This window comes from Centropristis striata, chromosome 11 (genome assembly GCF_030273125.1).
Source record: "Centropristis striata isolate RG_2023a ecotype Rhode Island chromosome 11, C.striata_1.0, whole genome shotgun sequence".
NCBI classification, from domain to species: Eukaryota; Metazoa; Chordata; class Actinopteri; order Perciformes; family Serranidae; genus Centropristis; species Centropristis striata.
In genome coordinates, this window is record NC_081527.1 from 34,767,509 (window position 1) to 34,781,974 (window position 14,466).

The 14,466-nt window shown below is 36.6% G+C and overlaps 1 protein-coding gene across 1 annotated transcript; it reads right to left on the reverse strand.

Moving 5' to 3' along the window:
• Nucleotides 1–337: 337 nt before the first annotated feature.
• samd7 (sterile alpha motif domain containing 7) lies at nucleotides 338–8,875 on the reverse strand. The gene is made up of 8 exons (XM_059344142.1): nucleotides 8,683–8,875; nucleotides 7,736–7,859; nucleotides 7,383–7,510; nucleotides 5,996–6,077; nucleotides 4,280–4,950; nucleotides 3,161–3,276; nucleotides 2,958–3,068; nucleotides 338–1,040 (listed from the first exon to the last, which is right to left on the reverse strand). Exons 1-8 carry the CDS (start codon nucleotides 8,873–8,875, stop codon nucleotides 804–806), a joined length of 1,662 nt encoding a protein of 553 aa, XP_059200125.1. The 3' UTR covers nucleotides 338–803.
• Between the last annotated feature and the right edge of the window lie 5,591 nt (nucleotides 8,876–14,466).

Below are 14,466 nucleotides of genomic sequence, written 5' to 3' on the forward strand. Positions count from 1 at the left end.
TAACTAGCATTTTTGTGTCATTTGATGTCAACTTACTGTTACAACTTACTTACTGTTATTATGACAAAATGTCATACAAGCTAGTTTATTATTTTTGTTTACTATTTGTCATGGGTTTGTCACATTTTCCCCAGTCTTAATCAGCATTTTGCTTTTTTATTGGATATTTAAGAATGTCCCCTTCTTAATTTCCTTTTTTTCTCATCCATATTGGCCTTAAAGGGATCTCTACAGGTATAGGTTTTTCTTATAATATGTGAGTCTTGATATTCACCTTTTTTCTTCCCACAACAGACAGATAATACAGGTTTTCTACGTAGAAAAACACTTTATTTACAATCCAGCAAACACAAAAGGTTATCAAACATCCAAACATCTCAAATTTCATTCTTTGATTAGAAAACCATTCCCATATTATTTCTATGGCCCTTATGACAGCCTACAGGAAAAATGACACTTAGCAGCTTACAAAATAAGTTTAAAGCTACAATCAGACATTTAGAGGCCTGTAATAAAAAAAGAAGAAGAAAAGAACAATTATATTGGACCTTCTTATCATCTCATAACTCATCTGTTTCACCCGACTGTTAAAAATATATGCACACATATATGTAAAATACAAATATTTAGCAGACACCTGGGCTATAATGTGAACCTGTGCATTAAATGTCCAGGTAGCAAATGGTAAAAAAAGCTTCTTCAATCCAGTTAATCATTATGTAAACATATCCACCACAGTGGAGTTCAGGTAGAGCCGTGCAGGTGCAGACAGGGCCCGGTCTGGTCCACGTTATCAGTTCTGATCAGGCTGTTTCACTGCTGGCAGACGGAGGAGAATTGTTTTCTGTGTCGTGCAGGTGCTCTGTTGATTTGAGGACATCAGGGTCTCTTGGACTCGCCAACATCTCCTCGCTGTTGCAGTTAACAGGGGAGCCGATATCTGATGAGCGGTCCGCAGGCTTCTCGGGAGTGGCCTGCAGGGCGGAAGTGCTGATCGGCAGGTTCATCATGTACAGCATGTTGCCCAGACGCCTGGACACCTGGAGTGGAATACAGAGGGTTTATACATTTAGACATGCTGTTTCAAGGAGTTATGGAGGTGCTGCACGGCAGTGGTGGAAAGTAACTAAGTACTTTTACTCAAGTACTGTACTTAAGTACAATTTTGAGGTACTTGTACTTTACTTGAGTATTTCCATTTTATGTCACTTTATACTTCTACTTCACTACATTTTGAGGCAAATATTGTACTTTTTACTCCACTACATTTAGCTGACAGCTTTAGTTACTTTACAGGTTGAGGTTTAACATAAAAAAAACACTAAATTTAGGTGATTAGACAATTTTTAAAATAAACCTCATAACAGAATATTAAGTAGTCAATATGAGCCCTACCTTGAGAAAATTAAAACGCTGTATACATGAATGCATCATTAATAATAATCTAATATAATATTTGGAATATATAAAATAATCTGAGCGGCTCCATTCTGCATAACGAGTACTTTTACTTTGAAACTTTAAGTACATTTTGATGCTGATACTTTTGTACTTTCACTTAAGTACATTTTGAATGCAGGACTTTTACTTGTAGTGGAGTAATTTCACAGTGTGGTATTGGTACTTTTACTTAAGTAAGAGATCTGAATACTTTTTCCACCTCTGCTGCACGGGGAGGTCACAGTTATCAACACCTGTGCAACCCATTTTTATTCCTTGGCTTTTTAACACTGCATGAGTTTTGTGGTCCTCTGTGTCTTTTATTTCTTTTATTTCTTTTACTACTTTTAACTGCGTCTTTTATTTTATTTTACTATGTTTATCTGTTTGATTGTATTGTTTTATTTATGGCATCATTTTAGATTTATTGCTGATTGGTATATGGAATTGTTTGTTTTATTGTTGATTTTATGTACAGCACTTTGGAGACATTTGTGTTGTTTAACCCTCATGTTATGTTCGTTTCTCAGGAATAATTGCAGCAATAATGTTCGTGGGTCAATTTGACTTGGAGCATATTTAATCTTCCAAAATTGTCAGGAACTAAAAAAATCCCAATAAACATTGTTTATATTTCACCATTAACTCCATTACTAACCATCTCAGTCAATATTTAGTGCAGTGGTGTTCTTTACCTTTCACAGATCATGGTTCAATGAGGATAATTCACTTTTTCATTAAAAAAAGCATGTTAAAACTTTTTTTTATGTACATTGGAAATACCTACATATAGAATACAATAGTTTTACATGACATTGATTCTTAATTTTTTAAATTTTACTTTTTATGAAAAAATACAGTTAACTGTTTTTTTAGATTATTTTTTAAACTTTGAAATGGGTCAATTTGACCCGCAACATAACAGGAGGGTTAAATGTGCTATACAAATAAAGGGGATTGGATTGGATTGAACAATCCAAACACTATTATGTTTTTCTGCAGGTCTTTTTCCACAGTACAGCTGTCATGATAACAGATTTTTACAATAGTTTCAAAAGAATTCCTGTTAACAGTATTATTGCAACATCTACAGAAAATTCTATAAAATATATAGAAAATCATAATGCTATCGATCAAATTCATATTTAATTTTGTTTATTGTTTCTTTTGTTTCTTTTTGTCAAATGGTTTACACTTTAAATATGGAGGTGGAGAGAGAGTCTAACTACAAAAGAAAGCCATAACAGAAAGAAACAAGTGATTTAGGAAGTGCTGGATTATTTACAAAATACTATCATATGTTTATTAGTAACATAATGTCTATATTTGATATTTAAAATAGCATGGTTATTGGTAATAACTGTATATTGTGACACCCCTATTCGACATATGGATTTAACATTATTCTACTGTCTTTAATTGATTTATTTTTAATGTTTTATTGTGATTTTTAGTCACTGATTCTGTGAGCTTTATTTGTTCATGTTCAGGGCTCAGTCAAAGTCTGTGTTTCTTGCCTGTGAGCGGATCTTGAGAGCTGGTCCCAGTTTGAGCCCCAGTGTGTCCAGTAGATGCTCCTCTGACAGGAGAGGCAGCGTCTCTCCGTCAATCATGTGGTCCTTGAACGTCTGCAGAGTGAAATCACTCAATGTTAGCACAGCAGAGACACAGAAGAAAGAATAAATAATAAATAAAGGTACAGAAAAGTGTAGAAACCAACCTGAGCATATTCTGAACATGTAGGTATGCTGTTAATAAAGTTGTAAACATCATTCACTGTCCACTTCCTGACGTCTTCAGATACCTCGTCACCATTAAGGAAGAGACTCGGTGGACCTGGAACAAATAATGACAAGTTTGTTAGTTGGAGTATACACTGTAATACACTGTAAATCCAACTTGTTGTTTCAACTTAAATTTTTTAGTGACCATGCTGCGAAAGAATTATATGTCAAGACAACAAAGACAATGGAGTTTACTCAAATGAATCTTGCTATTTGACTTAATATTTTAAGTTAAAATTACTTTTTGCACAAATCTTTGTTGTATTGAAAAGGAAAAATAGTTATGATAAGAAACAAGCAACATTGGGTTTTACAGTGTACACATAAAAGAGGACCGTTGGTTTTATACTAGCATGTCTCCAAGTTTTAATGTTCAAAAAACACTTTACTATTTTTCTCATACTGCTCATTTCTGCTGCACCTTCATCCACCCACTGTCTGAAATATCCGATTTTAGTGCCTGTCTCTTTAAGCCCATTCCATAAAGCCCAGTCTGCTTTGATTGGTCAGTGTTTCCAGGTTTTCCACATCTATGCTCTCCACACTTCTGTAGGCCAACCCTCTATTATTGCAGGTGGAGGAATGATTGTGCCATGAAAAATCATCGGCATGTCAAATATTGGCAACCAAGTCTCCCTGATGTTAGCATGCAGCTACATGAAGCAGTGTAGGTAAATACTGCAGTAATATCCCAGGAGCAGATGACCATATATAGAAATCCATCATCAATTGAAGTCAGCTTGAGCCAAGTAGAAAAAACTGATGGAAACAGAGTGTTCAGAACTGTCAGAAATCTGAGGCTTTTCCTCACAGGGATCACTTTTAAATATGTTCACCACATTATTTAAAACTTTGGCCACATTTAATATGAACATTTGGCATTGTAACATCAGAGACTTTAAGCAGCAGCAGTTAAAGGAGCAGCCAGTACGGCAAACCAGGCCCATAGTAGACAGTAACCACGGATCTTCCTTTAACCAAAAGAAGAATAGCAATAAGTCCCCTTCAAATAAATTTGCTGAAGAATAAGTTGTAATGTGTCTTTAGAAACTCACCAGGTGGAAGGAAACCATTTCCAGGGACTGGGAACATGTAAGGCATGCCCGTGAGTGCTCCACCAGCAGATGGATACATGAACTTCTCCTGGAAAGCTGAACACTGGCTGGATATGTCTTTATCATTTGTGCCGCTGTTGGCCACGTCTGACCCATCCTGGCTGTTCACACAGCCTTTACGCAGCCCCGGCTCGCCCTCTTTGTAGTTCTTCCTGCTTCCTGCAGCGAGTTCAGAGTCTATTTTTACTTGATGGAGTGTCTTGCTGGTGGCACACTCCTCTCCCATGTCCCCCTTCGCCTCCACCTCTTTCTCCTCCCCTGACGTGGCTCCCGGGCTCTGCTCTACACTTTTATCTTCAGTCTGGCCCTTCAGGTTGGACACATGGCTCTCTGTGCTCTTGTGAGCGGTGGGCCTCCTGCCGGCCCTGCGCCCCCTCTCTCTGTGCAGCGTGCTGATTGGCGGGTACGGGCTGGCTGACATGAGGATGCTGTTGGAGTGCAGTTCGTCCAGGGTGGGACGGTGGACGAAGACGTCGTGGCCGTCTGGCATGCGCTGACGACCTCTGAATGCCATGTGGTTGGAAGGGTACGACATGGGATTATCCATTCCCATCAGTCCCTTCTGGTGGTTCTCCAGCTCCTTCTGGTGCAGGATGGCGTTCATTTCCATTCTGAAGGAGCACACACAAATATTAGATAAGTCTGTGAAACAATGACGATGGAGCCACATTATTATACATTTTTGCTTTTTTTTGTGATATTTAACTTGACCATGGTAATGCTTGGGGCATATATTTTGACAAGGGTACATTCATTTGGAAGTTGATACTTAACTCCTATAACAAGCCTAATGTAGCAAAATTAAAGACAAAAATGTTCCCATTAATCCCAATAAAACCACAATTGTCACAACCAAAATCACACATATTGTCATATCAGGCTTTAAATCTCCAGCCCTGGCTTCAGAATTGTAATTTTCATTATTTACCAGATTGAGACATTTAAAATTTTGAAAATACATGCATATTTGGTAGTTCTATTCAGCACGGATGTTGGAAAAAAAAATATAACTCCATGAAGGTAGAAAATCATATTAACATTCAAAAATTTATATTTTATAGCAGTTTTAGTACTGGAGGGTAACAGGTAACAAGTGGGACAAAACATTTAAATAAAAATGCATCAAAATCAACGTTCTAGGTCACTAGAACTACTATCCTAGATAAAAATAATAATAATAATAATAATAATAATAATAATAATAATAATAATGATAATAATAATAAAGAAAAATAATCAAATTATATTTGTACATACATTTCTACTGTGTATATTCTTTTTAATATATTTTTAAAAATATGTAACTTTCTGTATTCTTCATATTTTCTTTTTAAGCTTCTGTTTTTCTAAATCGCAGTATTTGTCTTAATCTATGTCATAGACTGTCTATATCTATATCTATATTTTAGTAATTTGTTTGTACTTATGCACCAATACACCACAGCAAATCCCTTGTGAGTGAAAACTTATTATCATATATCATTTTACAGCAGTTTTTTGATGCAGACATTTTTCTCTAAAGTAACAAAAGTAAGTTTTTTAAAAGGATGCACAAGGGTTAAATGTAAATCTGACAATGTCTCAAATGTCTCAGTTTTATTCTTTGTGTAGGAGGAATAAATCTGTGAGGTGCTGATGATTCTCTGAACACTCTACCTGGCAATGTTTTGCTTGTGAATGAACTCCTGACGTCGGGCCACTGTTTCCATGGGCTCGGAGGGCAGGAAGCCATAGCCAGCTGAGAAAAACAAAAACAGAGACGAGCTGTTAACGTTCCTCACATTCCTTAAGATGATACAGACTCACTGCAGATTCTCTCAGGTATGACCAGAGGTGGAAAAAGTATTCAGATCTCTTACTTAAGTAAAAGTACTAATACCACACTGTGAAATTACTCCACTACAAAAGTCCTGCATTCAAAATGTACTTAAGTGAAAGTACAAAAGTATCAGCATCAAAATGTACTTAAAGTATCAAAGTAAAAGTACTCGTTATGCAGAATGGAGCCGCTCAGATTATTTTATATATTCCAAATATTATATCATATTATTATTAATGATGCATTCATGTATACAGCGTTTTAATTTTCTCAAGGTAGGGCTCATATTGACTACTTAATATTCTGTTATGAGGTTTATTTTAAAAAATGTCTAATCACCTAAATTTAGTGTTTTTTTATGTTAAACCTCAACCTGTAAAGTAACTAAAGCTGTCAGCTAAATGTAGTGGAGTAAAAAGTACAATATTTGCCTCAAAATGTAGTGAAGTAGAAGTATAAAGTGACATAAAATGTAAATACTCAAGTAAAGTACAAGTACCTCAAAATTGTACTTAAGTACAGTACTTGAGTAAAAGTACTTAGTTACTTATAAACAAAGTCAATTATAAGCATCCAACCAATCAATTATTTATTAATTTAAATGAATTCAAATTCAATGAACTGGTGGATTTCAAAACAGCCCAGTTTATGTTCAAAATTAACAACAACATGCTGCCTGACTGTATTCAGAAAATGTTCAATCTAAGACAAAGCCATTATAATTTCAGAGGGGAGTGTATATTTAAAAAGTTAAAAACCAGAACCAACACCAAATCAGCACGCACCACGGTAACAGCTGTTAATTTATGGAACAAATTGGAGAAAGACTTGAAAACTTGCAATACCATTAACTTATTCAAAAAAATACTTAAAAATAGGATGATTAATTTATATAAGTTAGAGTAATGAGTAATAAGCTTCTTTCTTTTCTCTCTTTTGTGACTGCTTATTTTTTTTTTTTTTGTTGATAAATAACAGATTGTACATTTCTAAATTTTAAATTTACTTGAGTTGTAACAGGGTAGGCGTAATAAGCTGCTTCAGCCTTTTCGGTCCAAATGTCTATTATCAATTTTCTCTCTCTGTTTACATGTTGTTTACTTTGATCAATGTTTTGTTTTTGTTTTTTCTGGTTTGTTTTGATGACATGTATTGACCGAAATAAACAGATACGAAACGAAACGAAACTTTCCACCACTGGGTATGACATCAGTCTGTGCTCACCTGCTCCGGGGAAACCTCTCCCAGGCATGACGTTGGCGTGAGGCGGTAGAGGTGGACCCAGGTGTGGTCCCATGTGCATCTGCTGTCTGGCCTCAGAAGCTACCATCTCAGAGGGCGGAACCATCTCTCTGATGGAGGAAAAGCATGAAAAATCATTAATCTAGACATGATATAACAGGGACAGATAATCAGCTGTAAAAACTGATTTTTCTGTTGCAATAGAAACATTTTCATCATTCAGAAATGTGCATCATATGTTTCCTCAAGCAGCCATTGTAGCAGGGGCAATTCTCAGAGGTGCCCTTCACCAGAGAGCCCTGCTTTCAGTTTTAAGAGTGAATTCAGGTACAGACCTCTCCATGAAGCGAGGCTCGAACTGCGCCGGGACCCCCTGTAACCTCTGCTGCCCCTGGGCGAGGATCTGTGGAGCCATGGCCATCTGGTTCCTCATTATCAGCTCTTGCCTCTGCCTCAGCTCTGCAAGACGAGAAAAAGCACCACAGGTCACCGAGAATTCAGTTTAAACCACAATACCTGAGACGTGCTCTGACTCTGGAAGATGGAGAGTGCAGGTACTGAGCAGCTAACAATACACTAAAATCAATACATGGCAGACGAGGTCACAAAGTTGGTTCAAAATGTTTGGAGCTCCACATTGGAAATCCAGACAATTTAGATCAGTGTCAGAAATAGGTAATTTTAAAAAAAATGCATACACATTATCGAGATTGTCTACGGTCTTCACTTATTTGCATAATGAAGCAGAAACGCATTAGAAATGGATAAAAATATATTTTTTAAAAACTAATACACAAGTAAATAAGTTTGGGAAAATAAATGGGGGGGGGGGGGGGGGAGGAGGGGGGTGAAGGTAAAATAATACACAAATAAAAAGATTTTAAAAAATACATACATTGAAAAATTAATAAAAACATTTAAAATGTGTTTAACAAAGGGGAAATAAATGCAAGAATAAATATATGTAACATTTAATTAGAAATGAATGAAAATAAAAAATATATAAATAAATTAAAAAGAAAAAGAAAAAAGAAAATAAATAAGTAGATTAATACAAAGGTTAATAAATAATAAAAAACAAAAAAACCAGAATGATCAATTCATGTCACATTTTATCAGTTAGATAATGCCTACATGCCATTCTAATATTATTTTTGGATATTTAATGGCATATAAATGTATTAATGGAGTCATTTATTTATGTTTGATTTTAGCAGCTTCTATATTTCTGATGTTATTTTGCTACTTTGTCTCCATTGTTTGTTTTTTCCCCATTTCTCACCTCCAGCTGACATGCCGTTGACCAGGCGGTACCAGTGCTTCTCATCCAAAGCTCCCTGCTCTCCTAGCGCTGTCATCTTCCTCAGCTGCTCCCTTGGGGTCATGACACACACACGACCTTTGACCTCCACCTGAATGCTGCAAAAGTTTAAAAACAGGGTTAAACATGTGGCACTTAATCTGTAACACAGCATGATATATATCTATATAAATTGGATGAACGTCTCCACTTTGTAATTTTTTATTACTGCCACAAGGGGGCAGCAAATATCTACACACTAAAGAAACTGATGATGGTAACTAAATTTTGTGGTACCACATTACAGTTTTTCTCAGTCGCTTTGCTGCATTTCTCACATTGCTATTTACATTTTCACAACAGTTAATGCATTTCTCAAAACAATTAGTACAAACTGCAAAACCTAGTTGATAACCTGCAGAAGTGTGTCACTCGCTCAAAATGGATCATAGCTCATTCCTCAAAAGCAAGTATTCATGTCAATGAAAGTGTCAGAGACATCAAGATGAAAAGTCCTGACACCATGTTTATGAACAAGATAGTCAAATGTCTCTGTCATGTTTTCATTATGACAGTTTACTCTGGAAATGTCAGATCTTGGTGACGCTACCTGAAAATGCTCAAGACAGCACAATATACTATTTACACAGCCATTTGAAAACTACAGTAAAGTTACACATTACTGTATTTTGTGAGGTAACCGAGTACAACACGCTGAATATGTATGTTTCATATATTTACTGCATATGCTCTTTGCAATTCTAATTTGTTCACAGCATTGTGCAAAAGAAAAAAACACCCTTATTTACAACAAACATAAACTCCCTTTGGGTAGAGCTGTGCACAACTGTAAACAATATTGCAGCACATAACGGAACTGAACATACAACATACATAGTATTGTATTAATATGTAATTCATGCACATCCAGATGTTCCTCTCTGTCTGGCACATAGTTTCCTCTACATCACAGCCAATATCATCTCTGGCAATGCAGCGAGGAAAGTTTCTCCTCGAGTGGAGAATCCACCCTCTGCAGGACTCTGCTGTGATGTCATCACATGTCATCTCCTTCCTCCCTGCACCCTCACCCCGCTTCCATGAGGCTGACCTTCCATTTCTGTGTCACAGTATTGTAGAAATGGCCCACACTATGTCCTGATGGTTCATGTATGTTGTAAAGTGTTTATGTGTTTCTGGGTTCAGCTCTGAGTGATTGTAGAGAAGTGGCTTATCATTAGTTGCAACTAATGCGTCACACAGCCCTTCTCATCAGTGAAAGCTGAGGTTCACCTGAGATAAATTATTCAATTTAGGAGACATATTCCGGAAAAAAAAGATATATATATAAGATATAAAATTTGCTTGACAGATTTTGACACCTAGTTCAACATTTTTGTATGTAATGACTCAAGCAATGAAATGAGGACTATTGGTTTTATATGGAATGACTATCCAGCATTCACAAGTATAGTTAGTTTTGACTTGACATAAGCAAATGATAATGTTATAAAACAGCAGAGTTGTATGAAATCAATTGATGCATGTCCAAAAGCATTTGCAATTTGTTGAAAGGAGAAACTGCTACTATAATGAGTACAAATGACTAAATGTTGTGGAGGCTGAACTAACTGTTGTGCAAATGTACAGAGCGATGTGAGAAATGCACCAAAGCAACTGAGAAAAACTGTATTTCTCCAAAAGAGGAATATTTATTCTCACTAAAATATCTTACAAATACACAAACAAATATTGCTTCAAGACATCATCATTAAATGAGTAAGAAAACACAAGCAAAACATATTTATTCCACCAATTAAACTTGATTTCAGCATAGATTATTATTATTATTGTTATTATTATTATTATTATTATTAATAATAATAATAATTATTATTATTATTATTATTTTATTTTCAGATAATGTCACATGCCAGGTTAGCAACCTTATTTTGTGGTGTTTTTATGTATTAATTACTCAATATAATATTATGTTTAATAAATAGTATTCAGAGCTGTGACAATGAAACATCTTTATCTAGATTAGAACAGACAAAATTATATATATATATATATATATATACATATATATATATATAAACTTGAATAAACTACCAAAAACATTCCCTAACCTTTGATCCTTCCTCTCATCTCTTCCCTCCACCCTTGCTATAAGCATTAATCTTAAACCAACCTTAACCCGTAATGTAAACCTAATCCTAACCTTAAATTGAACACCTAAATCCAAATCCCAACACTCACCCCTTAAAATGTGAAGACCAGCAGAAACTGCCCTAATGTGTAAGATTCTCTAATTTTTCTATCCTTGCCAGAACACTTGGTCCTCACAAGTGTAGTAACAACATGACACACATTAACATACACACTCCAAATGGCCACATTGTTCTTGGCTGAGCCAGCAGCTTGTGTAAACAAGCACAATCGACTTAAACACCTTCAATTAGCCTTCTACGCTGCAGAAATCCCATTACAAAATATGATACTGTAAACGACAATAATCCCGTCCTGCTAATCCGGGGGCCAGCGTGTGCAATATGCTCCTGTTTGAAATCTGAATCTGCATAATAGTTCAGCAGCTCCTCGCGCTTTATTACTGATCAGAATTGATTGATACGTTTGTGAACGTGGCACACATGTAACACGTTCTCTGTGCCGTCCCCTCCCCCAGAGAAATGCTGCCACACGATCCGAGCTTTATCCGCAGTCCCTCAAGTTCCCTCTGAAGCTGAATCTAATCTGAGGGCTGTAATCCGCCTATTAGCCCTGCAACAGTCTGCTAGCTACATCTGCTGACCTGCCTGAGACCGCCCTGCTGGCCCGTCCAACCCCCACTCCACCTTCCCAGGCCCCTGCTCCCCCCAGGATCCTATTAGCTAAGTCCTGGCTATACAGCACTTTAAAGGGATGTGTTGGAGGTAATCCGCACGTTTAGAGTTTTACCCTCAGCAAACCTTGCCTGTAAGCATCCCGGACAATACACCCTAAGTGCTAAGCCTATTAGCCTCCATTAGCTCCCAGGATGTCCTAAAAACACCTTGGGGATAAATCTGGGGATGCAATCGGTTTATGTGGAGCTATGTGGCGCGAACACATGCACCCTGCCTCCACCTACTTCACTGCCAATGTCACAACAGCTAGCATCAGCAAATGAGATGAAATGTATTTCAACATTTATGTCTGTGTAATTCCTGTGTGGGCTCTAAGCTGCGAGGCCTCGCGGCGTTGTGTAATGTATTATCGCCTTCACCTTCTCTCCACTGGGAACTAAGGAGTTACACTTTCATGTGTTGTGTGATACTGTAAACAACTCTTACGAGATGGTTAGACTGTTTCTGAACAGGTTACACACTTAGCAATTAAATATAGAATGTAAAATAATCAAAATGGAAACCAAGACATGGAAGTTGGATCTCTGAGTCTCTACAGAAACTGAAAAAAGTCTCACAAACTGCAGCAGGAGGGAGCTGTGTTAGCACCGGTTCTTGCCTCACATGTATTAGCTTTACATGCGAGCCACAGAGCGAAGCCGACTAGTTTCTCGAAAAACATAACTGCTGCAAAAACACTCTTTTAAACATTTGGATGGAAAATATTCTGCCTGCTGCACAATGAAAAGCTGTTTAACCTGTTCTCCATGTTGTGAGTTTATTTCCTAATCCAAATGAACATGCGAGACGGATCTCTTTGCTCCATTTGTACCATCGGGAAAAAAAGTTATGTCATAAAATATTATCAGTAACATTATGTATTTATGTTATATTTTATATTTATGGTACTTTGTTCATTTTTTTAAGCAAATGAATGTTTAATGAATGCGTTGAAAACTAAAAGTTAGGTTACCAACTTTTGTTGTATTGGCAATAATGAACTCAACACATTAGAAATTCTTGATGTTTCCTTCCAATTTCTTACATTTTCATACAAAAATACATCAATATTTTGCTTGAGTTTTACAAAAGAGCAAGCAAATATGGAAGTTTTCAACTACTCAAAGTAAAATACAGTTGCAGCTCGACTGATGACAGTACAGCAAACAAAAAATAAAACCAGCATATGCAAAATATATAACAGTGGGCCTCATGTTATCATCTTAACTATCTGTTATTTCATAATTTATAAATTCTAAAGGATTTACAAACTTAAAATCACTTTAAAATAATGACATATACAATGAATTAGTCAAAAACTGCACATGCCTCTGGCAGCAGGTCTGGACTGCTTGTGATCTGTGTTTGTGCCTCAGAGGAAACTTCAAATATCACAATATTGGTCAATGCTGCAAGATTTCCTAAATCACTCGTACATCAACTTAAGAATGAATCTGTCCAAGCAGTTTGTGGATGTTAAACATTTTTAACTTTTAACTATGTTTCTCATTGTGCAAATTGAGCAAAGCGAGCCAGGAAATAAAGTCACAACAAGTGAAACAGGTTAAAATGTTTTACATCATTGTGCAACAGATAGAAGACGCTACAAAAGAGCTTTTAAGTGTTGTCCAACCAGTTTTCTTTTAAAAAATTTTAACATAGCTATAACTTTTCAACTGTTTCTTTCTTTTTTTTCTTTTAACAATCTCAATTTAATACTTAAGCCTCTATAAGAGCTACAAAAGTAAACAAGGCCATCAGCAACAAGACTATGTCTATGTAATGGCTGTCCGCGGGTGTGATTCATCGCGGCATCAGACTGAACGATTTACAGACGGCCGACCAGAGGAGCCTACGTTAACATTTTCTCAGGCATAGTTCAGCAGTGAGTATTACTTTAGCCAGTTAAAAGGAAGCAGGAGGACATTTTTCTTTATAGAATTTGAATCTTGGTGTTTTGTGGTTACGGCTGACGCTGGTGCAAGATTAGCAGATAGAAATAAATTGACTGAAGAACAAGAAACCAAAAAAAAATCAAAGCTAAAGCTGTGTTTAAAAGTGAAAATATATTATTAAATATAAGTTGCGTCTATCTTTCACTGGCTTCCAGAACAAATCAATGCGTAGCCAGATATATCTGTTCGACGCGAGGGTGGGGGGGTGCTCATGGCAACAGTACCACTTTTGTCCACAGGGTTCGTCAAAATCAACACAGAATTTAAATTTCTTGTCGTTGCTTTAAAGATGGCCTTTTAGTTTTTTTTTTTTTTGGAGAATAACAACATGTGAGGACAAAAAGCGTGGCTACAGTCATGGGAACTTGCAGGAATCCTCTGTAAAGGCCTCTTTAATCACAACTATCAAGTCTTTTAAGTAAAGTTGTAACCCGACACTTGACGTGTGCTGCTGTAACGCGTCTTCAAACGTGACCTCGCTCAACCTTCGTAAGTAGCTTCATCATCTAAATTGGACATTTTTGGAGTAAACTGTCGTTTCAGGTGAGTTTGAAAAACTCTTGTCTCATATTTTCTCGACAAACAGAGGCCACACCGCAGCTGCCAAATCCGGGGATTGGACTCCTTGGATTTGCTGTTGCTCCTGGTTAATCTCATTACAAGAATGAATTAAAGGGAAAAATTGCTGACGACTTACATGGAGCCCTGAGGAGGTCATATCAGACAAGACAGAAGTATTGTCTGGTCCTTGCTAATCCGCCCTCACACAACATACTAAAGCAATGTAAGTTCTGTCAGTTAGAAGAAGCAGATTACGTTTTTTACAAGAGTTTTAAGTGGAAAGCTGCAGGTATTGATTAAAGAATTACTCATGGTGTCACAGGTTCACATGAAAAAGTGTTGAAAAAGATGATTTAAAGGAA

Excerpts from the sequence above, each read along its gene's own strand:
- samd7 (XM_059344142.1), bottom strand. The coding sequence starts at position 8,875 with ATGCTGTGTTACAGATTAAGTGCCACATGTTTAACCCTGTTTTTAAAC. Across the intron at positions 6,078-7,382 it reads GAGAGGTTTCCCCGGAGCAG|CTGGCTATGGCTTCCTGCCC; the intron begins GTGAGCACAGAC and ends TGTTTTTCTCAG. Across the intron at positions 3,069-3,160 it reads CATGTTCAGAATATGCTCAG|ACGTTCAAGGACCACATGAT; the intron begins GTTGGTTTCTAC and ends TTCACTCTGCAG.